Raw genomic sequence first — 25,572 nt, 5'->3', positions numbered from 1 at the left:
ATTTTAGATACAATCATTGAGATTAATTTAGGTAGTCAGTAATCTTTATATTCAGAAACTGACCAAACATTTTTAAAAAGGAATACGGTGGGAAATAAAATAGACACTGCAATGAAGGACATTTTAACCCACTGGTATCAATGTTCTACAACTTTTAGGAAGACACAAATCAAAATAAGCACCAGTGCAGACATTTCCCAGTGCTGTATACTTTCTCAAGCAAGTGTGTGATTTCTTTGTGAAGTTATACTGTTTGAATTATTATAGACTATTCTTTGCATTCATGTAACCAGACTGTGTTTTGGGGAGTTGTGTGAACCGGCATAATGTGGTTCCTGGGAGGTGCAAGGGTGATCACAGTCTTGCAGAGGTGGTGATTGCTTGCCCTGAAACAAGTAACATATCTTCAATAGTATGTACCCACCTTTTGATTTCGTTATCTCCAGTCAGCATATTGCCAGACGTCTTTCATTGCCATTGTTGCCCACTACACAATGGTGCCCCTCCTATTTCAAAGAGTCAGTCTTTTGCTTAAGCAAGACAGCCATACTGAACTGTACTGTCTCAAAAATATATTTATGCCTGTATTTATCTGTATGCCTCACTCACAACCAACATTCGAGTCGTGGAGAGAGCATGCTGCTCTCCAGTAATATTAACCTGCACTTCTGTTCCTTGGAATGACTCAGAGTTGCTTGAAATCCTACTACTTTTCCAAGTCCTGTAGGTTTTGATTTGCAGTATTTTTTCTTCAAGGTCTGACATTGAACTAATAAAGCATTAACAGATTTGTGTTTTATGCTGTGTAAGCTGTTAACTTTTGTACTACAACATACCAGTAGTAGCTCTACTAAGGATAACACATACATAGCAGTTCAGGGCTCTCTCAGCAGCTGGTGATACATCTTTGCTCTGTATTACTGCATGTGTAGTTCTGTCCCATCTAAAATTCTTTGAAAACCAGATTGTTCCATTGTTTGAAGTGAGTGTATAAATGTGCTTGTGGAAGTGTTAAGTGTTTCATATATGCATTGTATGCTATGTAAAAATGTACTTCATGTAACCTTTATATCTATAAACTTTGCGGCTTTAATACTACATACTTGTCTTGATACATTTATTTCCAAGATTTTTTTTTTTTAATAAAGCTAATTGGTAACACAGTATTGAGAGAAAGTGCATTTTGCTTTATGGGTTAGGTCTGTTAATATGTAAAAGAACAGGACATTAACTTCAGGCACATTTTCAAAGTCCTTCATTTTAAACAGATAAACACCATCGACAGGATTTCAGAGATGTCCATTTCAAGAGGTGATCTGGTGCCGTCTGTTGAGGTAAAGTTTTACATTATCCTCATTTAGATCAATTTTGGTTTGAGAAACAAGAAATTTAAGTGACACAGCAATGGTGTCAAATTTGCATACAAACACATTTTAGTGCTTCATATTTGGGAACGTTTTTAAACCTGTGACCTGTAACCTGTATCTCTATCACCCCAGATTCCTACTCTCAATACCAAGTTTCAACAGGATCAGATTTTCATCTGCTTTCACAGATCAATGTAAAATGAGTCACGAATGATGGTTGTTGATGGTCTCAGTCCTCAATAGCTACAACTAGAAAATTAAATACACATCCTTTCTACTATACAATGGGCCTCGTATATTAAACGGTAACTCTTCTTGTTTAAGAGTTCAGAAAAGGTTTCCTCTGAAAGATTAAGGAGCTTGCACCCTGCTGAGATCAGACAACTGATTCGAACCCGGAAACTTGGGACCAGGAGCACGTCAGGAATGGCAGAAGGTGGGTCTTCATTGTTCTGTTTCTCTGGCTTGATATCCACCACTATAGTACTGGGTAGTTTATGGTGCCCATAATTATATAATCATGCAAATAGACTTATGGGCTTATACTTGGGTACCTGCTGTTTTCTGGGAATGCAGTTTGGTTTTATATACAAGCTAATGGACATTATTATTATTATTATTATTATTATTATTATTATTATTATTATTATTATTATTATTATTATTATTTAAACTAATGCTGAACTGCAATTTCACACAAACACAAGTTTTCACCTTTTCAAAGACAATATTGAAATAAAATCTTCAGTAAACATTAGTATTAAGCTATGAAAAATATGGTCCCAGTTTTATTGATCTAAGTGGTGATGGTGGTGGTATTGTTTCAATCAATAAATGTGCTAAATGTGAGAAATAACTTTTGAAGTTATTGCACATATTCATGTATTCCTGAGTTTAGCTACTGGCACAAAAATGCGTTAATGGTATGTACAATATAAAATACTTTTTTATTTTTATTTTTAGGATACAAACAAGCCAATATTGTGATATTGCACAAGGGCCTGGCTGATGATTTTCAAAAATTCTGCCATGCAAACAGTGGCCCATTGCCATTGCTGTACAGGAGCCAACCAGGAGAATGGAAATGCTCTATACTAACAGACAACTCTGACATAAGGTAAGTATTTTGTGTAGGGTGGTGAATACATATACAGATTTTATTAACACTGTAACAATAATAGAGTTTCTTAATGAAAACAAAACCCAGGTCTGCTTAATATGTGTTTTATAAAAAGTTATCAACAACTTCACAAGTAACAAACCAAAGTGTTTAAAGGAAACTCCAGCACTTCGCTTCAATTGTTATATGTAACCTATTGTGTTCCAAAGGTTTTACAAGTAATTACTAGTTTACTAATTCACATTGGTTAAGACCTCAAATACAACAAGTCTTAGCTGTAAAAAAAGATACACCGGTTAATGCATGTCAGACTTTCAACCCAGAAGGCCATGTAGAACCACAACAAAATTGGCAGAAATGTCCAAATTGTACAGAGAAGTGTGTCTGTGTACAAACATTAATTTACTGATCTGCAACCAGCATCAGACATGACCAAGTAAAGTACAGACTTTTACAGAATAAAAGTCAGGACTGCCTTGTCATTCAACCTGGTGAAAGAAAGTGTTATTGTTGGTTGGTTCTTATCTATTGTTTAAGCACTGGCATGAATCTGTTTTTGCTGCAGAACAGACTGCCCTCAGTATTGTACATTCCAATGTGGAAACTTCACTGGCTACAAATCTGATCTACTGGAGTACACGAAAGAGCTGGAGGACATGACAACCTTCTACCTGGGCTGTAGTTTTGCTTTTGAACAGGCAATTTTGAAGGCAGGGGTTCCAATAAGGAACGTTGAACAAAAACGCAATGTGAGCATGTATAAGGTATGGTAAAAAGACCTCTTCTAAAGACTGTTCTTTGGTTTCCAACAGTAGTTTTTGCTATATATGATTTCAAAATGCAATTGCTTGTGCATTTAATTATTTGATACTTGCTCCTGTTATCGTTGTACCATTAAAACTTAACTTGAAAAAGCAGCCCTCTCTTCTTGTTAGTCCTTCATTAAAGTCCCTCATGTCTGTTTCGAATTATGAATTGTGTATCCCTTTCCCTGTAGACGTCAGTGCCATGTCGTGAGGTGGGCAGGTTCCAGTGTAACATGGTGGTCTCCATGAGGCCTGTCCCAGAGGGAAAACTCAATGCTGTCGCACAAGCCACCCACCCAGCAAGAGATGTTCATGGGGCTCCAGTTCATATTGGCCACCCTGGTGAGTTCAGCCAAGTCCATTCACACCTCATACTCAGTGAACTAATGAAGAACAAAAACCTACATTCGGTTTTATCTATGGTAACATTTGGATTTCCAATCTGTATTTTAGGATTAATTGGAATCCAGGACCTGTCTAGACCAGACTATGGGGATCCAGTTGAGCCTCATCAAGGGGATGTCCCTGTGTTCTGGGCTTGTGGGGTGACGGGGGTGGAAGCTGTACAGGGCTGCAGTGAGTATGGAGCAGACTGCAACGTGTTTTTTTTAATTGTCGCAGAATCATAAAGGTATGTTTTGTCTCAGAATTTGTGATTTGAAATGTGTTGATTTTTAATTAAAAGATTTTATGGTAACTATAACTGTGGTTACTGATAGTTGCAATAAAATATGCATGTACAGTACAGTAGTTTTCTGATTAAAATTTACAATAAACTCCTAGTCTTTCTTATTTTGTGTTTTTGATCAAATCAATTTACTAATCAAACTTCTACCCCATACATTCAATCCTGTTTCAACATATTTTTGCCATTGGGGTAACCCAAGGATAATCTATACGTGTAAAGGTGGACATTTCTATTCTACTCTTTTTAAAGAGACGTGTCAGTTGCTGGGGATTCAGCAGACCCAGACCACTCCTTATCTCCCCTTATGCAATTGGGTTGGTAAAGCAGATCGACCAGACCATTACTAGGGATGCATTTCTGCCCTAGTGGGTGATTGCTTTGGCTTGTGATCCTCTTTTAGAACCTCCTCTGGCATTCACCCACTCTCCTGGCAGGATGTTCATCACTGATTGTAAAAGGGACGAGTCCGATCCTGTTCTCAACACTGACCCGACAGAGACCGTACAGACCTTCTGCATATCCCAGAACCCTCTGCACTACAGTGTTGCCTCTGCTGCTGCAGTTCAAAAGATCCGGGCCCTGGAGTGTCACATTGGGGTTGACGCAGGTACTGGAAAACGGTGTCCTTCCTGCCTTTCCAGCATGTCGCCACTGGTCCAGGGATCTGGGAGCTTTTTCAAAGCATTTGAAAAACTGATATATGTATGCTCAGCTGGAGTAGTGAAGTTGATAACGTCAGCCATTTGCAAAGTGCTCACTACAACAGTGCATCTGTCATGCAGCTGTAGCCTAAAAGCCCTTGTGTAAATGGATTACTTTTTCACTGTTCTGCAGTCAGAACAGAAGTGTATTACAAGATGTCATGCGACCTGTATACTGAGGGCTTGATCTAATATGAAACCAAGTGGAAATATCTATCGAAATTCCACATTTGTTTTCAGGTGACCAAGGTATAAAAGCCCTGTTCATCCCAGACGAGCTGCTGAAGGCCTCCCTGTGCTTGTCACATGCAGCCTCAGTTCTTATCACTACTGGGTTTCCGACCCACTTCAACCAGGACCCTCCTGAAGAAACTGATGGACCTCCAGGTGCCATCGCCATGGCAGCCATGCTCCAGGCCCTGATGAAACAGGTTGCTATAGTAACTAACCGTCGGGCCTTAGAAATTAACAAGAAGATTATTGAGGGTGCTGTTGAGCAAGGTATTGTCACCGATGTCTTGGCTTGTGCCCACTACCCTGTAGTCTGGATTTCTGTGGTGGCGAGACAGTACAGTGTACTGCAGTAAGAAGCAAATTGCTCAAAGCAGTATTTTGTTTTCTGTTTTATCCTTTGAATATTCAGTGCAAGGTGTCGAAAATATATGGCTAGTGACCATTGAGCACTCAAAGGGTTGTTCAAGAATAAATATAAGGCTTGATTGTTTTCTGTGCTTATTTTTTAAGGAGTGCCCAAGATACCTCAATACATCACTCCCTTTTTAGAGGAAGGTGTTTTTTTTAGCCAACTGAGGGTCTTCGTAAAAATATAATTTGTACATTGTGTAACAAGCTTCAAAGGCATTGCCATGCAATGTGATAACTTTCCATTTACGTTTGTCAGCTGCATTATTAAACACCACCAGATGGAGTGGGCAGAGAAACACAAAAAAATTAATTAAAACAGAAAAATTTAAGCCCTACTGTAAAATAGAAAATATATATATATATATATATATATATATATATATATATATATATATATATATATATGATGTGCTATTCAAGTGCTTGTGGGAGAAAATAGAACGTTCCTGTAACATTAATTATTTCTTTTGTAGGAATTTTAAATACACCAGTACCCCTCCTCAGTTTCCAAGATGATAGCCAGGATTCAGCTTTGAGATTCCTGTGCCATGACGGAAATCCGAAGACACCCAGGTACAGCTAACCCTGCATATAACAAGCTAGGCCTTTTATCAGCAGTGTTATCGCCACAGTGCATCGAAAATCACGCATTGTGGACAACTTATCCAAATTTATTTGTACATTTTTGTGTGCGTGTGAACAATTTCCTCCACACATACACTGGAAAGTTTTGAAGTTCTCGATGTATGATGTTGCATGATGCAATGTCAGTATTGTTCATTGTGTACTTTTAATAAGCATATAAAAGAAAAAATAGAAAAAAGAAAGTATGTTTTGTCTGTATGCTGCTGTATTTAAAATGGATGCATCATTTATCTGTTTCTGTTTGATACTCAGTAATGCCAGCCTTTAAGCTGCCTTGCCCCGCAACTATGTTCTATTTTATAATCAAATATGATTTCTGTGTGACTGTTTACACGCTGCACTAAACAGACCTTGTTAACCTTCTAGTTTGTGTACATCCCTTAAACTTAAAGGTTGCATCGGTGCCTCCAAGCTTTTCAGCTTCTTCCCTCCTTAAGGTGTTCATTTTATTAACTAAATAATCATGCTATACTACTACCTGCAGCAGCAGCGGGGTATGTGTGTATAGCTATGTTGCAGCTCAAGAAAGCAAAAAAAATGCATAGAAATTGAGATCTCTTTTTTCCCCAAAATGTGTTTTTTGTTATATTTGAAGTTTTCACATCTGTATAAAATGAATTTGAATTGGTTGCAGATTCTAATTTTCAAGTTAAAGGTGAGTAAACAGGATTAACTCCAGTTATGTGAAGTTGGTCACTGAATAATGGTGCTGTTCTCAGGTATGACCACTTGGTGGCAATAGAGCACGCTGGCAGGGCTGCAGATGGAAACTACAACAACATGAGGAAAGTGAATAGCAAACACATGATTGACCCCATAGATACTCTGTTCATAACAGCAAGCACAATCCCAGGCATCATGACAACAGGTAATCAACAACTGTTTCTGTTTTAGAATAATAATATGAAAGTGCTAGAGCTGATTTGGAACAACTGAAAAGTGCTATTTATTTCTAATCTATTATATTCTAATAACAGGACCCAATGAATACCAGATATTTAGGGTTTCTATTTAAACTCCTGTTTGAAACCTAAAAAAAAAAAAAATATGGTGAGGTGTGGTTAATGCAAAAATACACCATCAGCTATTTTGAGATACTCGAGTATTTTGACCTCATTTTACTGTGCTCACTATATATATATATATATATATATATATAAGTGACCACATCCTATTTTCCATCTGATTAGCAGTGTAATTTATTTTATGTATACAGTAGTTCTACTGAGCAGTTCATCATGTTTCAAGGGCCAGCTGTCGATAGCCTTTAATGGTCTAATGTTCATGTTAGTCTAGGAGACAGCACAGAGAATCATCGGTTCCTCCCAAGCTAATAGAAGACCACCCAGCTGGGAAGAGGAATTTTGCATTGTGGAGATCTAAGCTGGTAGAGCGCAACATTGCCCATGTCATTCCCAGAGGATTTGAGTGGTTTTTATTTTATATATATAAAAGGAGCAGGATCAATTGCTGTATGCTAGATAATAAATGATCTGGTAATGCCCAGCTTATATCCAATATCTCATTTCTAATTCCCTTGGAGGATTTATAGCTCGGGAAATGAAGGAACATACATATTAAACTTGCAATAACCCTTTATTTTCCTTTGATGGTTCTGGTGATAAAATGTGGACATTCGGAAACTTGTTAGTTATGAAATCCTGTTTTAATAAGCCCCTGATTACCAGGTGGCAGGGAAGCATTGATGTTTTTCACAGTTTCTCCAAGTAAGAGTTTGACATCCTCAGATGCAGGCACTGTAGGATGTTTTACTCAATCTGCAGCTTTCCAGACACAACCCTGGAAGGAACTAGAGGCGCTAATCATTGGGGAATAGTCACATATCCCAGCAGAAGTATTTAAACACAGAAGACTAAGAATTTAATCTGAGCTGTCCAGGGTGACCCTGCACCTTATTGTCCTTTATGTAATGCAGGGACCAAAATTAAACAGTGTTCTAAGTGCGGTCTCACCACTGAATTATACAACCTAATCAGAACCTCCTTTGATCTGTGACCTACACCTTTGATTACAGATAGCAAAGCAGTCGGTTTTTTGAGCTGCCTCCCCACACTGCCTGGTTGCTGTCAGGTTTTCATGACCCTTTGTCTGTAGGGTGGACACCCTGAATGAATGAATACTGTAAATGATATGCTGCCTGCTAGGTATTGGAGGAGGCGGCAATGAGCAGGGGATGGGAAAGGTGAAGGAAGCCATGACGAAGTACATGATCCACAGGGATCTGGTAGCTTGTGACTTTGGAGCTGACTTTGCTATTGCTGCTGGTAAGAGAGTTGAACCGTATTTAGTTTTAACCGATATTGCACAACCTACCCGAGAAAGTGATTGTGCAAGATGAAGGAATGCAGAAAAACCCAAAGAAAACAAGATTAAAACAAGTAACAAAAACCTTGTATTTTGAAAGTAGCTTAGGATTGCAATTACTTGTATGTCTTATTTTATAAATCTGTTTAACTAGAGTTCGTGAGCTGTGGTTCACTTCATGTAATATAAGCTAGATCAGCCACAGTGTATTTTATAGAAGTAAGAGCCAACTGTTAGTGATCTGCCACTTTGAATCAAGTTCCTTTTGTATTGCTGGTGAAACAGTGCATTACACAATAGCAGCACTGCCTGCCACAGGCATTAAACTCCTGTAAACTAGATGGTGCTGATTCTTACTAACATAAAGATAGCTACGTTACATATGTCTAAGGCAGGCAGTTAGAACTGAATAGCAGCTCCTGAACTCGCAGCACCTTATAGCATTATATGTCCCCACATGTTGCTACAACTGTTTAAATAACTTACCTGTAATTTTATTTTCATTGTTAACATCCTGTCAACTTTTTACACTTAACGTTTTAAAGTCTGTTTCAAAGCTCTTTTCAAAATGGCCACTGTAGTGCACTGGGGTTTCTGATCTGTCCTCAATTACTGCAGGAAGAAAAAGAAAAAAAAAATAACAAGTGCTCTGGCTTTTCTGTTCCACACCACATCATGGATCATTATTTCTGTGTTACCTGCGTGACAAAGTGGGCAATAATCCTTCCGCTATAACAGCACTTTGAAACTGACTTTAAAGTTCCAAGTGTAAAAAGTTGTGAGGATGTTACAATAAAAAGAAAAAATGACAGGTACGTTATTTAAACAGTTGTAGTAACACATGGGGACGTGTAACACAATGTAACCCCGCCACTTACTCTAACGCAAACTTATCGAAAAATAAAAGCACACTATATTTCAGTAATTGACTTTGCAAGAACCACTCAGAAAGATTTCACATGTAATACACAACAAAAGGGAACAGTGCAAACAGGTGTCATTGTGAAGTTACATATTAAAACTGTGCATGATCAGATACTATATCGGTAGAGAGATGACCCTCTAGTTTCTGTTTTTGTGGTAGTTGTCTCTGGAGCTCTTCCCTGTTCCCATTCTGAAGCATCTCTTTCCTTGCGTGCCTAGGTGTTTCAAACTGGGGTGGCTATGCAGTGGCCTGTGCTCTCTACATCCTCAATTGCTGTCCAATTCACGAGAGATACCTCCAGAAGGCAGTTGGGTTCCCCAGACACTCGGAGCAGGATTCCTGGGCCTCGGCACTCCCAACAGTCACTAAGGTAACCTGCACTGGTAACCTGGTAAAGAATGCTACTGCTTAGAAACTATCATTTAATTTCAGGAGTTTCTAGTAGGAGTCAAAATTGACATCTCTTTCTGAAACTGGTATCTACTACAGTATGTGTATGAGCTACAGTATAAGCATAGTGTAGTGTCTGACCATAAACTGTGGATAGCAATCCTGGTTCTAAGCAGAGTATGCCTGTTGTGTTTAGGAAGAAAAACTGCTGGAAATCCTCAAGAAGTACGGGATTGGAAGTGGCAAAACCGGGAATCTGGGAATGGAGGTGAACGGCCCGCCTTTCTATGACACTCACTCCACTATGATCCAGCAGCTTGCCGAGATCACATTGTAGTTATCGGGAATATCATGACAAGCCCAGAAACTCCCTGATGAAATAAAATTCCTTGTAAACTGAAAACATAGTTACTGCTACTAGGTACTGATAGCCACAGCCTAGGGAATGGAAATATGTGTTTGTTTTTCTTTTGATGAAAGGTGCTTGTTTTCAGACACCGAAGCCTTTGCCCTGTATTTACAGATCTGATTTCTGTTTTGGTATGTTATTTTATTCTTTGGATCAGAATCTATCTGTGCTTGTATAATCCTGCTCACCAGAACATTTTGAGGAAACCTTTCATCTCTACTCGATCTGTAGTAATAGGTGGCGAGTTGATTTGATCATTTTCTACCCCTATCATATTTTCTGTGTTTCCTACCCAAAGTTGAAGACCGCTAATGTTCTAAAAACATGGCCATCGATCAGTTGTGGGCATGGGATAAATGTGTGAAGCAGTGATCCATTAACGATTTTTAAAATACAGCTGTAATTTGAGGAGTTCTCATTTTTCAAAGAAAACATAAAAAATGCATTAATTGGTACTCCAAAATCCATGGAAATTGATCTTGTTTCACTACTGCCTTAAATACCAGGGAGAGTTCATAATTACGATCATTGACGAATTGTTGCAGGAGTCTGCTCAAAATAGATTTTTACAGCAAATAAAACTAATACTCTTGTAGTCAGTAGATTATAATGGAATATTGTAATAAACAGTAACTACACCTGTAATTACCTTTTACGTAAACATACATTGACATATAGATGTGTTAGAATTCATTAAATGTAGTGTTCTGTTGAACTTATCAGTTATTTTAGTAAACTATCCAATCTGTATTTTTGACAGCCTTGTAATTCCTTTATTGGACTTGGCAAGTTTCTGTGGACATATTGTAACATTGGTAATTACTGGTCATTGTAGCCTCAAAGTACTAATGTACATTAGATTGATAATTTCAGACTGTCAGGATATGATAAAAGGGACTATATTTAAAAAAAACAAAAAAACACACAGAAAATGCAAATGTAAAGATTTGGTACATGTAATGGCTAACTACTGTCTTTAAATTGTTAATTAACAAAACAGTTAAATTAATATTGTTCAAGATCCCATAGAAATGTGCTAGAAAAAAAAGTATTTAGTAAAGAGACAGGAAGAACCCTGTTGCTGCTGCTTGCACAGATGGGTGCATCTGGGATGCGTAACAGGAGACACGTTGCCAGGCAACCAATTGAGCAGGTAGGCTCGCCCGGCGCTGAGCTGATCGGGCGGTTCAGATTGGCTGGGGGGCATGCCTGGGATGGCTGCACGGAGCATCTGTGCCACAGCTTCAGGAGACTGCACCACCATGCTACACAGAGGGAAGCTTTGTTTACATCCATGAGGACAATGTCTGCTCTGCAGGACAACTACTACGGAACCCCTCAACTGCAGGATGGTGCCTGTGAAGGCTGTGCCCAGCCAGGACTGTCGCAACGACCCGGAGCAGCTGGGAGGCTGGGCCTTCAGGAGCAACAGCAGCAGGTTAGTTTAGGGCAAGGCTTCTCAAACACCCTGTGGCTGCTGGACTGAGTTTGAGAAGCCCTGGTTTAGGGGACGTTGATCCCAAGCAGTATAGAGAGGGTTCCGTAGTGTAGCAGGTTCCTGGAGCGGGACATCTCTTTTAATGAGGTTAGCACTCACCTTGTGTGGCAAACTTTTATTTTTAGCTTTATTGTGTTTTCTTTATTAGTTCTGAGACTAGGGCTACCATTACTGGTACCCTAGTGACAGCCTGTGTGTTTAATAAAATCAACACCCAATGCTCTGTCTGCCTCATTATTATCCAGGGACAAGCCACACACGCAACACTTCCTATTACAAGTACATTTTGTGGTATATTTTTGAAAGGTCAGTCTCATATTCAAGCCCTCCATGTTGGTGTTTCAGAATAAATAAATGTCAAGTTGTTGATTTCCTTCCCTTAGGGGTAGATGTTCCTCTATGAATCTGTGTGCATTAGCATCACAATATTACAGCATCTGTCAGAAACTGCAGACAAAGGAAAATAATCACAAGTCATTTAAACTTTTAACACATTATTTTTAATGGATCTTGTTTTTATATATTATAAAGAAAATTGTATAATTTAAGATATTTTACTAAATAGAAAGTACACAAATGAAAGAAAGAATTACATTCTTTGTTACTGAAGCCAGCAGAGTACCCATATAACACATGAGAGCATTTAATACATTAGATGTATAAAGGTAAATGTAACTAGCATTTATAAATATATTACAAAATCGTAAAACCCAACATATTGCTTTAAGAAGTGCATGCAAGTTGTAGAAAATGGTAGTGTTGTGAAGCTCTGTTCACAGCTGTAAAGCAAGGGCTTGTTTGTGAGCAGAGGGCCTGGGGCAGTTGGAGACATTTTAATGCAGCAGTCAAAGTATGACAGTTCAGAGAAAATGAAATGCAAACCGATTACAGGTAGGGTTTTTGTTTCCCTTTTCCCCAGCAAATCTACAGTACATATGCAAATCACCAGTACTCTATATTCTCTACACCAGTCTTGAAACACTTCCATTCAGAGCACTTTCTCATCATAAAGCTCCATGAAACATCATCAAATTTGGTGAGCGAATCTGGGAGCTTATCCAGGATGTCCTAATTTAAGTTTGAAAATGTGATTCATGAAGCTGTGTCTTTCTGTAGTAGAGGAAGGTTTTTGCATGCAAATATATTGGTAGTAACATTATATATTGGTTCTTCTCGCACATTTGTACTTAAGCTAAAAGCAGTTATTTTTGCTAGTAGGAAATGACAGCCACTACCACAAAGATTGTGTTGGAAGATATCAAACTAATGTTTCTACATATCTTTGCTCCAATACATTAGATTTGTCTTGCCAAACAGCTGTATGCAATTTAGTTGCATTGTTATGCATTCAACCATTATTGTCCACAACACAATCAAGCAGAAAACACTAAACCATGGATGGCAGGATTTGAAGTTTCTGAATTTCAGTAGAATTGTTTTTCTTTTCATGGGATGCTGCTTGCATTGCATGAATAGTCTGGAAAGGGACTGCAGTGAAGCAGAAGCAACACAATTTTATATAATACCTGTGAGCTATAGTGCATGCTGTGTGGTTTCTCCCAAACATGAATAAAAACAAAAGTAACAAAATCAAATACTCTATGAAATAAACATATCCCTTGCTAAAATTAAGTCTGACACCCCTGAACAGTATACTCAACATACAGTGGCTTTAGACACTTTTATAAACAAAAACAAATTCACTGTTTTATTAACATTAGATACATTTACAAAAATGAAACATTTAGTTTCATAGGAAAGCACAGGTAGTGGCCAGTGGTCTTTTCGTCTCTCAAGGATATGACATCAAGGAAAATTAGGTTATATAGACTAAGTCTTAAAGTTCACTGTGACTCCTGAACACTAGTCTTGTACAACGACCTCAGGCAGCACGTCATATTACATGGGCAGCCACAACAGATATCATTAAAAAAAAAATTACCAATACAGAAATCGGTCTTCTAATGAACTTTGCAGCTTCCAATTTCATGGTGAACATTTTCATTTTATTCTCAAAAAAATATATAAATGTCTTTGGGCAACATAGTGGTGCAGAGTGTGTTTTCTTCTTCCTGGGTTTAAAGAGGTAATTGGCTTGGTCGTGGGATCAGATGATGCTCTTTTCCACAAGTAGCTTGTCCCTGTTTTGTCCAGCAGATTTAAAACTGAAGATCCTGTCTGCTGAACCTCCCCAAGCAGCAGCTTTAACGGCCAAAACAGATCCATTCTGATCCGGTGTGTCGTTTTCTGTCAAGTCTGTATTCTCTGCCTTTTTACAACCGAGAAGCTGCATGCAATAGTTTTTCATCCTTAGTACCTTTTTCTGGTTGTTCTCGCTGGCAAAGCAATACAGCACGGGGTCAGCGATACAGTTGAAGCTGGTCAACAGAATGGAGACGTGGTAGAAGTTAAAGATCTTTTTAACAAATGAGCACTCTTGCTCTAAAATGATCCGGACCAACAAAAAAAAGTGATACGGACAGAAGCAAAGCAAGAAAATCAAAATTGTGCCAGAAACCAAGCTTTTGATGCGGACTTTCTGTGAGGTCACAGTGCCAGTGCTCTTATTAACTGCCCGCAGGACTCTGAAGTAAGAAATTGTAAGGATGCATAAGGGGAACAGGTATCCAATGAAAAAGCGGTAGTAATTCACCTTGCGCTCCCAGTCTCTCATGGGGTAATGCTCAAAGCAAATTGAGTGGTTGTTTTGGTCTTGGCTGAGTTCCTTGTGCACAACTAAACTAATGCTGACCCCGATCTCTTTGAGCCAGATAAAAACGCTTACCAGCACAGCTGCTCTCGTGCTTCTCAAACAGTGGAACCGGAAGGGGTATACCACAGCTAAGTACCTGTCAACAGAGATGCAGCACATGAAACCAATGCTGATATAAATGTTCTCATAGAGGAGAAATCCACAGACGTTGCACAGCCACTCCTGGTGCTTCCAGTTATCACCCAAAAAGATGTACTGCAACCACAAAGGCAATGAAGCCAGGTACAGCAAATCGGACCCCGTCAAGTTGATCAAATAGATTCCAAGCTCATTCTTGTTTTTCCATTGCTGCCAGCCATGATGCAAGGAAAAGATGTTTGCAGGTAGCCCTACTGCTAGAACAATAATATATACCCCAGAAAACAAATACTGGTGAATGTTGTGATCAATATCACAGTTCCTGTTGCTTTCATTTGACATATTACAAAACTGCATCTGGTCGGGGACCTAGTAATGAAGACTGGGCGTGGGGCTACAGCTCAAGCCTGCAAATGTGTTTCGAAACTCTTGATTTGCCAGCAAGCAGTGTCTTATTTTACACACTATCCAGAGAAGTCTGTTGGAGAGAAAGCGAGAGAGTATTATTTGAAAACAAGTCTTTTGGAGGCAAAAATATGCAAGAAAAAGTTATTTATTAATTAGGCTTAAGAAATGTGTAACTTGTATAAAACAACTAACTATTATCTTAACAGAGTAAGAGGCGGGCATGAGAACCTAAGTGGTGACATTAATGGATAAACAATAGTGAAAACAATGTACACATCCTTGGAGTCAGTGAAAGTTCCTGTTAGCAGATTGCCATTGAGAGCAAGGTATATGGGCAACATTTACATAAAAATGTAAATGCATGCGTTGTACCCAACAATATTATTGTAGTATTCTACCGAAGACATCTTTTAAAATTTCAGGTCAACGCTTACTCCCCTTAAGCAATATGAAACGCAAAGGACGCTCTGACTAATTTCAAGCAATGAGCTGCTGTGGACATGTAACACACCCCTTAGTTTTCCCTCAGAAAACAATTCTAATGACTGTATGTGTGCATCGCTTGGTGAATACCTTCTTCCCGGCACTAGAGTTACGATGCCACTTTGCAACACCAAGGTAAACTGAATTACGGCAGTGCTCGTGGCTAATGTACGCTATATTATATATATCTTTCAAGTAAGACTGTGCCATTGCAGGACATCTTAATTAAGGTGATACAGATTACACATGTCATGATATATATATATATATATATAAAATCACACACAGTACCAGTCAAAAGCTTGAGTACACCTGCTTGAAACCAGGTTTTTCATGATTGATTGATTATCTATGCTTTTAACTGTATAAACTTGTCTCAACACTTAATATTTCGTTATATGTGTACTTATAAGCTGATAATCATATGTGAATTGCATTCAAAAATTCAATTTTTAAATGAAAATGTAAATCTTGTCAATTTCAATGAAATGGTCACCCAAAGCAAGGGGATTGCAGTCTGAAGCCCAAGTCAGTTAAAAGTCTGAAATGTGTATAACACGGTGTTAGAACACTGGCCTTAGTATAAAAGTGTCTGTTAGATGTTCTCCGAGTTAACTAGCATGTTACCTAACTAACCTTAACAGGTGAGAGTCCATTGTTACTATTTACAGGTAGCATAGGCACAAGTTTGTCATTCCTGAATGTAAGGGAGCAGAAAATGTCAAAATATGCTCAGTTAAGCAAAAAAAATAGACAGTCTGTAATTACTTTAAGAAATGAAGGTCAATCTAAGACAAATTGCAAGAACTTTGTACTTTGTGTAACTGCTGTGGCCAAGACCATCAAACGATTTGAAGAAACTGGCACTCATGAGGACCGAACAAGATCAGGCAGGCCAAGGGTGACCTCAGAATCAGAGAACAAGTGATTAACTGCCCCTGAAATACAATCTCAGCTAAATGCTACTAGAAGTACAGGTGTTTCAACATCAACTGTTCAGAGGAGATTGCGTGAAGCTGGCCTAACTGGAAGAACTGCTGCAAAGAAACCATTGTTAAGAGTGCAGAATAAGAGGAAGAGACTTGCCTGGGCCAAAAAACACAGAAACTGGACTTTACCAAGTCCATGGCAAGCTCAACCAGCATGACTATCATAGCATACTTCAGAGACATACCATTCCATCAGGATTACAGCTAGTTGGGCAGTCCTTCATTCTTCAGCAAGATAATGACCCGAAACACACCTAAAAGTTGTGCAAGAACTATTTGGCGAAGAAGGAAAGTGAAGGACAACTCAATCTAATGACCTGGCCTGCCCAGTCTCCAGACCTCAATCCCATAGAACTTGTAAGGGACAAACTGGACAGAAGAGTCAAAGCAAAACTACCCACAAGTGCCCTATATCTCTGGGAATTGCTGCAGAAGAGCTGGGAAGGCATGTTGCGTGATTTCCTGCTGAAACTTGTTAACCGAATACCTTGTGTTTGTGAGGCTGTTATTAAGGCAAAGGGTGGCTATTTTGAGGAATCCAAGATTGATTCAATTTTCAATTTTCTTGAACATTGCTTTTATACTCCTTATGTTTTGTATATTGTAACATGTGTTTTCATTTTCAAGTATTTACAGAAACGTACATGACATAAGTCAATTATGAAAAAAACCTAGTTTCCAGCAAGTGTACTCAAACTTTTGACTGGTACTGTGTGTGTGTGTGTGTGTGTGTATATATATATATATATATATATATATATATATATATATATATATATATATATATAATATATGAGATAATATATCTCTCTATATAAGAGAGAGAGAGAGAGAGAGAGATTTACCGACTTTCAGGCTGTTGTGCACACTAGAAGTTATGCTGCAACATTAGTTTTATTTCATTTTACATTTTATTATCATTACACTGAAAGTAATAATTGGGTTTTTTTACATTGCAAATGTCAATATTTAGTGTATAATACATTCAAAAGAAACTTGCAACTTAATGTGTCTGGTGTTGTTTATAAATGTTGAAAAAGTCAGTCAAAGAATTATTTCTTTAGAATCCTGGACATTGGTAGCTCTGTACCGTGATCCCAGACCCTGATTAAAAAAAAAAAAAAAAAAAAAAGTGTTCCTAAAAACTTTAGTGATTAAATAGGGTTACAGACACATTCAAAAATATTTTGACTGTGCAAGGAATATATCAATTGGCATAAATATTTGGCCGTTTCCAAAACTTTCACATGGCAACAAGAGATCTTAATATGCCGTTTTTTTGCAACAACCCATAACACGTTTTTTGTTGCTTTTTTTTTTTTATTACATGTTGGTTTGAAACTTGGCAATGTATTAAATCTGGTTATTAAACTAAACCCTGAAACCATTAGTCTAAGGCTTTCTATATTCAAAAGAATTATTGTGCTGAAATATAACCAAGGAATAGTTCTATCATTTAAGCCAGCCATTAAAACAAATATATTTATATTAAATGTTTGCTTGAATTGAACATGGAATGAGCAAGAAATTTACATAAAAATAACTCAATCTAGGACTGTAAAATACAGACTATATTATATCTAGATATATATATATATATATATATATATATATATATATATATATATATATATATATATATATATATATATATATATATATATATATATTAGTTTTAGCTCAGACAAACAATTTTATTACATTAAACAAAAAAACCCAGGGTCAAGTTATAAAGGTACAATAACATCAAACAAAAGACTAGAACAGTACAATCTGGTCTTTCAACTGATAATGCTCTGTGTAACAGTGAAACCACTTCCTTTTTCCTAAAACAGAATCTATTTTTTGTACTCGCATCCTCCTCATGCGAGGTTAGGGGGTTTTTTTTGTTTTTTTTTTTACATTTTATTTCAGGTCAATAATGATGGATATGAAGCTTAGGTAGAGCGATATACACACATAGGAAGTTCCTGCGTTTGGACAATAAAAAACCCGTTTTTGGACTACAATCAAGCAGATCTTTACAAAATGCTACAGGAACTTGATCAAATTAAACACATAAAATGGAACACAAAAACACTATATGTACGTTCCAATATGTTTCTTAACTTTGTGTTTAAATTTGAAACAGGAAAAATAAATCTAAAAAAAATATTTATAGAAGGGAACTGTGTCAGTACTTCAGTATGTTCCATCGCAAAGAAGTTGTAACGGCAGACTTGACATTTTTCACTTTCAAGCATATATTCGATGGGCTTCCAGCGTGAGTCTGGAGGCCAATTGGGTCTGCTAAAATGTGAAGCATTTCAGAATATATTGGGTTGATTGAACTGCTGGTGCAATTACAATCCCTATCAATTAGGGGTGAAAAGTATCAATACGTGAATATTAAAATATATTGTAAACGTTCTGTCACAATTTAAAAAAATTCTCAATGTGTCATATTTATGCTGAAAGGCCACTTCCAAGGCAAAAGCCTCATAACAAATACAACAAAGTTCTTCTGAATCAACCCAATGAAAGCTGTCCAGCCCTTTTGGGTAAAAGAGCCATACTGTTTCCCAGGGAGTTCTTAAAAACCTGACGCAATATATCACTAACAGTAATAATAGCTTAAAAGAGAGACAGGAAGTCAAGATTTACTCACAAAACTGTTTCTGTGCTCACTAAAACGTTACCTGTATGGAGTCGAGGCTGGACACGAAGCTATTATCTTGCGCGCTGCAAAGTGAGTGACTTAACCACAATTAACCACTGAATTAGTGGAATTAGAGTCTCGTCTCTCCTCTCCTCTCCTCTCCTCCTCTCCTCTCCTCTCCTCTCCTCTGCAACGGCAGCCTCTCACACACCTTTCCACCTACGATTAAGGCTTCCAGTTTTCAGGTTTTATTTTCGATCACGTGATGTCCCTTTAAAACATATTTTTCGCCAATTTGCTTTCTTAAATCAAACACTAATTACAAAAGGAATTTTTTTTTTTCACCTTCATATCTTGGATGAATTAATAACCGACATACGTTGTTCTCACCGGATTCTATTTGCACCTGCATTTCGTTCTGCCTCTAATCGCCATATTCACCTTATTGATTTCAACTGCGTTATTGCGTCGCTAATTTAAACAATGTTACTCAGTTAAGGCTTAACTACTATTATTAAAGTTTTAAAAGGGAGGGAGAAGGGTGGAAAATAAAAACCGTGCATACAAACAACTTCCACAAATCCCGTCATCTTTTTTTCAGCAATAACCTTCAGATGTGTTTTAGGTGCTCATTAAACAAAAACTGTCAACCCGAGCAACTTAAAAAAAAAAAAAAAAAACACAACACAACACACACAAAACGCCCCGTTTGTTTTATAGAGCCACTTTTAATCCTGTACAGCCAGATCCAATAGTGACTACACGCTTTACCACAGGGAACAGCCAGCGTTCGTTTTATGTGTGCATTATTATTGAAATTAACCTATTTTGATATTTGGGTGGGGCCAGGTAAGGGTAGTTTAACAAAAAGCGCTAAGATAATGAATATTATGGTTCATAAACCATTTTTAACATTCGGGATCACGTGAAATCTACAGGAAATCTATCTGATAATTCCAAGAGGCTAAATGAAAAATAATATTTTTTGCTGTTACGTTTTTTTAAAAAAAGTTTTAAGTACATGTAAACTCATTTTCGTTTCTATGCAGTCCGTACTGGCTTTCAGTATTCAACATCTGAAATAGAAACGTATTACCCGAAATAAGTTATTTTAAAAAAAGTAAGCCAACAAATAATAAACTCAATAAAATACAATTTAAATAATTGATATAGCGTTACAAGCCACTAAGAAATGTGTATTTCTCCCTAAAAACCGATTAATTTAACTCACCTTTTGACAGCAGCTTGATGATTTTTCTTAACTTGTCTGTTAACTTCACGGTGCTGCTTTACAGAAAACGAGATGTATATCTGATCCGCTTTTGATCTGATCTATATTGCAGCATGAGTACTTCCGACATCAGCTACAGCTTCCACAGAAGCCACATGTTAAACATAAGGAGTAGTCTTTTGCTCAGTGGTTAAATATTATACGTCATTTAAATAAATCCCCTTTGGAAATGACAATTAGTAATGTTGTAAGGCTTGTAGTTTTTGTTGCAATCAACAGTAAATCAACTTTTATTTTTTTTCACCGAGTTAATCTGTTTATACCTAAATTGCTATTTTGCGTAATATGTGCATAAGTCAATTGTCCTAGTTTACAAATTAGCTGACCAGAATAAATAAATTCGTCATTAAATAAATGATTATTTTAAATAAATGTATTCGATAGTAGATGCTGAAAATCACAGAAAGAACACAGAAACATCAAGAGAGTACTGTATTGTGAAAAACTAAAATGTTTACCAGCGCTTCATTTGCACCAGTTTCTGTCACTAGTAAATTGAACGGTACGGTGAGTCAGAAACAGTTAGTTTCCAATTACGATAGTTGTCCCGCCTTATAACGCCACCCGCTCATACGCCAGCTATGTAGCTACATAGGGTGGCGTTATAACGCGGGGCAACCACGTAAACCTGGTAGCAAATCAAAGCGTAACTTAACTTCTTGTTTTAATTGGCATGACTATTTCGACCGCGCTACAATGGAGTGAAACTGCAATGCTTATATTTACGTTTGCTTGGCTTGGGAAGTTGGCGGATGGCGGATAACGGGTTTAAATAGCACTGTTTTTATATTGGTGACATTTGTTCTGAGAGATAGCTTTAATTTGCTGTCCTAATTAGTCGTTAACTGAATGTTCATACCAATGTCATCAACACTCCCGCTCCCAAAGCAAAAGAGAAAAAAATTGAGACATTGTAATGGATAAAAACAAATGGATTGCCTTGATAGAACGGGTCGATTTGTTTAACCTGAAAAAAACTTGATGCAGTCTAAAAAAAAATGACTTTTGTAAGCCACAGTAAAAAAAGAATAGAAAAAAGTGCGCTAAGAGGTTTGTTTGTTTATGTGCAAGTTTTGCACACATGAAGGTTGACTTAAAGCGTCAGATTTAAAAAAAAAAAAGTATTTGTCAATAGGCCAACATATTCAAGTTATTTATTAGTATTTTAAGTGCTTTAAAAAAGCCTGCCTGTAAGCCTGCTTAGATAACACTAAGCAGGCTTACAGTCGTGCCACAAACAGCGAAGTTAAAATGACCATTACAGTAAAATAAATAAATAAATAAAAATGTGTGTTTATTTTTATTTTTTTAGTATAATCTGTTCTATAAAAGTAACCATGTATGTTACATACAGACGGGAAACGACGACAAAACGTCACTAGCAGACCTACTGTTGTGTTAAGAACTTGAACTGTAATTAAAACAAAAAAGTTTTATTAAAATGGCCTGGAGATAATGTATTTGTATAACTAAAAAAACATAACGTTTGAATTTATTGCAAACATAGGTGGGTGTGTGTGTGTGTGTGTGTGTGTGTGTGTGTGTGTGTGTGTGTTTGTTGTTTTTAGACCCTCACTATAACACCACCCTCGCTTATTGCCCATGGCCCTTACCAGGAGGTATAGAGGGTTGACTGTATCTGTTCCATGGCCCCAAGACACATGCATGTCTTATGACATAAAAATCAACATACTAGTAACTTGGCCATCAGAACTGATTTTGCAGAGTTACCAGCAACTTCAAATCCCACTGACAACCAGGGTCTATAAATGTATTTTTTGATTTACAGGTAACTCTAGGAAACACAAATCAGACAATACAATGCAATGCTTGCTCAATTCGAACTCTTTATTACAAAGGCTTCCATATTATTAAAAAAGAAACAAACAAAACTGTTCTATAGTTAATCAATACAGACAACTGCAATGTCACAGTAACAACACAAAGAGAATTCAAAAGTGAACATGTCCGATTTGAATTTCCAGTGAGAATAAGAGACAGACATATTTACATTGTAAATCACCATTCTCATAAAAACAAAATCCAGTCCTCTGTAGTGTAAAAAACAGGAAATGTGGTATTGTTTTCTATCCTATGTCACCAGAATTGATCTCTCCCTCACAGTTATTTTACTTTAACACAGCAGGGGGTTCTTAATATTGCGGGTGGATTCAGGATAAAAGTATTTCCAGCACATCTACGATTTCAGCTCCTGCGGTATTCAGGGAAAATGTAAAACAAGTCAGTGTAAGAAACAGAAAACCATTCTTTGGCCAAGAAATGTTAATTTTAAAAGGTTTACAAGTTGAACAATCATTTTAGCAGAGTTAAGCGTTAAAATGTATCCTGTGTAAAGACTTATGACAGAAAGGGCATTCAGCATGTGAAACTCAGTGTATTACCTTCCTTCCAAATATAAAACTGGAAATGACATTTACACATCAATATTCATTTACACTGTATTTACACAAAGAAAAAAGAAAATCGCAACTTAATTTAAATTAGGATCCAGTGTCAACACATAACCGTTTTCAGCCTCAATATACTGTAGGTCATAAAATGAGGGGTTAAAATGACATATACATGGTTGCCTTTTGTGTAAAGCAGCACCAATTAATAGCAAGTTCTCGATCCACTTTCTTACCAGCAGTATTGTCTCAATAACCTGTATCAATTCAAACAGTCAACACAGCAGTCACTTATTATAGGGAGGCCCTTTATACTGTGAAACCAGCTATAAGGTGGTATGGTCATGGCTCACATTCGCCTGATAATTATATTTCACCAGCACTTGCTTTCCCGTTATAAGGCAGAACACAAACACTACATTATTGCTCCTCTCTATTATAAAGGGGGAGCGCTTTATAATGAAGTGCATTTAACACTCAAATATATTCACAGCTGGCTTCACCGACCCAATTAGCACCAGTCTTGGACTACCTTACCTAAATTAACATTGGGTAATCCAAGATTAACACTCATCTGGAACTGTGAAACCAGCCCTTAAATTACAGGGTGATTAGAAAGTTAACACATCAACACACCATGCATTGATGTAGTAGACTTACTTTCTAATTACCCTGTATAACCAATTAATGTAAAACGAAACAAAAAATCCCCTATAACAGAGTACTAAATTATTTTGTAAAGAACAATAAATAACATTGGTGTTTTCTCTGTCAAAATAATCAACATAGTAAAGGATTATATATATATATATATATTATATATATATATATATATATATATATATATATATATATATAACAGATAGACAGATGTAACAGGAGGGATTTTGTTTTATATTTACAGCAGAAAAGTATAAACTCTGAATGCCCAAGATGGTGAAATCATCATCAGAAAATTGTGGTAAAAAGATTTCAAAAGTGGTAAGAAATAAACTGGACTCTGGGTATTATTTAGAGTTAGCTGTTATTATACCAGACCAACAATAGGGAAAAATATAGAATGCATGGATGCACAGTAAAATTTGTATTTGGTTACTTTTAAAATGTAGATTCCTTAATGTCAGCACTTCTAACAAATACATTACTTTATATAGATGTTCTTGCGTAATGCAATTGTGAGATCTGTACAAATTCTGAATTTCCTCTGTTGGAAATTTGAAAGTGCTGTACTGCATGAACGCAGGTTGATTTGCAGTACCCTTTACAGATGTCTTTGAAATTAGGAAGGTGGAGTTCGATTCCCATCTGGATATGAGGCTATAGTGTGTAGTCAGAGGCAGGTTCGGGGGACTTGGGTAAACTGTAATATAGTAGAAACCTAAAATCGACATGGGGGCCAACGTTTGCCTCCCAGTCCCAATAAATCCAGCTGAGGAGATCACAGAGAGGTGGCAATAAACATGCTAAACAGACTGGCCCTTCTCATCCCGGACCACCATTTTATGTTGGTTAAACAGAAAATCCCATTTTGTTTCAGCGGATTTCATTTACACACAGCCGTATTCATACCAAACACTCTGTGGGTCATTGCTGGGGTCAGGGGAGGCCGGAGTACTCTTATGGGCGCTGGAGTTGCTCTGATTCAGGTCTTCTGTGCCGGGACCCTCAGTGCTGCTGCCTCTCTCAGGTGACTTGGCCAGGCTTTTTGAAAGAGACGTATCCATTGGCCTTTGCTCCCCGATCACTTCTTCCTCTTTTGGCAGGGGCACTGCCCTGACTGGTGTCACCATTGCCACCTCTCCGCGATGCTGGGAAACAGGCCGCACTGATGGCTGCTGCGGCTCAGATCTGGGTGGCCCTTGCTGTGCCGGGCAGTAGTGCGGCGAACTGGTAGCGCAGTACCTCTCTGCTTGTGTGCGAGCTACATTGGGGTTGTTCACAGAACCAGAAAGAGACACTGTGGAGGACTGGTGCTGGGGATGCTTTTGGGGAGATAGGGGCCTTGGGTCATCCTTGGGAGGAGCTAGAGAAAGCCGTCTGGGATCCACTGTGCGGTAATGAAGCTCACCGCCCTGAGAAGAGAACCCTGACAGCCTGGCAGATTGGGGCCGCTCATGCGCAATTGTAGCCTGCCTCCTGACAACAATCCCGGGGCTGGGGTTAAGTTCTGTGGCAGGTTTAGGCGAACTCTCCTGCCTGCAATTGTCTGGCCCGTTGGATCTAAGGAGGTCGGCAGATGCCAAGCTGAACGTACGGCTCAGGTTACCGCTGCCACCTCTCGTGCCAGGTTGCTGCTGCGTCTGTGCCAACCGTTCTGCCTGCCGTGACCTGGTTGGCAGAGTTTGTGTTTGCCGTATGGAAGCTGCATTGCTTGAGGTTTGAGGCTGAGGCTCTGGGGGGCGGATGCTGGGTTTGACGGTCTGCCCAGGTTTAGATCGCCCATCCAATGAATCGTCAGGAACCGCTTTAATGGTTGGCATGACATAATTTGTGGGCATCTTGGCAACATCCTTCAGGGCGCTCTGCTTCCCGATGATAGGGGACACGTTGATTTTCTTGAAGTAGTCGCTCATCAGATCCTCTCGGCTGTTCGTCTGAACCTAAAACGGGAGGAAAACATATTAGAACAGGCACTCAATCTGCTTAACAAAAACGTTGGGTTTTATTAGCCACTCACTGTTTTAATGAAATTAGTAGTGAACTGAAACCACAAGGAGTTTAGCCAAAATAATAATAATAATAAAAAAAAAAAAAAAAAAAAAAAAAAAAGATCACAAACAGCTGTACAGGTTTTGAATGTTTTTGATTTTGAATATCGGAAACAAACTAACAGAAATCAGCTTTGCATATCTATAGGGGTTAAGCTCCATTGGATGTTTTATACTTAATCTAGACAAATTTAGACTTTCCCATGACTTTTAGCGTACACAAAAAATTGACAGAATGTACTAGTTATACTATCTTGTGCTCTCGGATATGTGCCTG

The 25,572-nt window shown here is 37.9% G+C and overlaps 3 protein-coding genes across 7 annotated transcripts in view; 1 reads left to right on the top strand and 2 right to left on the bottom strand.

Annotated features, from left to right (window-relative positions):
* The first annotated feature begins 1,235 nt into the window (after positions 1-1,235).
* Positions 1,236-11,737, top strand: LOC121323817 (D-glutamate cyclase, mitochondrial-like). 2 transcript variants are annotated; one of them, XM_041265045.1, is made up of 12 exons: positions 1,236-1,334; positions 1,692-1,803; positions 2,331-2,484; positions 3,053-3,236; positions 3,485-3,635; positions 3,747-3,869; positions 4,382-4,588; positions 4,923-5,183; positions 5,801-5,900; positions 6,692-6,840; positions 9,441-9,592; positions 9,809-11,737. In XM_041265045.1, exons 1-12 carry the CDS (start codon positions 1,296-1,298, stop codon positions 9,947-9,949), a joined length of 1,773 nt encoding a protein of 590 aa, XP_041120979.1. In that variant the 5' UTR covers positions 1,236-1,295; the 3' UTR covers positions 9,950-11,737. The 2 variants fall into 2 exon arrangements, with proteins under 2 accessions (XP_041120979.1, XP_041120978.1); XM_041265044.1 differs by having other exon boundaries at positions 1,237-1,334; positions 3,053-3,251.
* A 399-nt stretch (positions 11,738-12,136) lies between these two features.
* On the bottom strand, positions 12,137-20,231 carry LOC121324041 (ovarian cancer G-protein coupled receptor 1-like). The gene is made up of 2 exons (XM_041265437.1): positions 20,120-20,231; positions 12,137-14,848 (listed from the first exon to the last, which is right to left on the bottom strand). The coding sequence occupies exon 2, from the start codon at positions 14,725-14,727 to the stop codon at positions 13,627-13,629; it is 1,101 nt and encodes a 366-aa protein (XP_041121371.1). The 5' UTR covers positions 14,728-14,848; positions 20,120-20,231; the 3' UTR covers positions 12,137-13,626.
* A 3,227-nt stretch (positions 20,232-23,458) lies between these two features.
* The window catches only part of LOC121324040 (protein Daple-like), a 58,873-nt gene continuing 56,759 nt past the window's right edge, over positions 23,459-25,572 (bottom strand). For all 4 annotated transcript variants that reach the window (XM_041265433.1, XM_041265434.1, XM_041265436.1 and 1 more), the window contains one exon: positions 23,459-25,187. In XM_041265433.1, coding sequence (XP_041121367.1) covers positions 24,135-25,187 — 1,053 coding nt within the window. In that variant the 3' untranslated portion in view covers positions 23,459-24,134. The remainder of the gene's footprint in view (positions 25,188-25,572) is intronic.

Source organism: Polyodon spathula, chromosome 12, assembly GCF_017654505.1.
Source record: "Polyodon spathula isolate WHYD16114869_AA chromosome 12, ASM1765450v1, whole genome shotgun sequence".
NCBI lineage: Eukaryota > Metazoa > Chordata > Actinopteri > Acipenseriformes > Polyodontidae > Polyodon > Polyodon spathula.
Note: the sequence above shows the minus strand (reverse complement) of the source record. Positions and strands in the feature narration are given on the sequence as shown.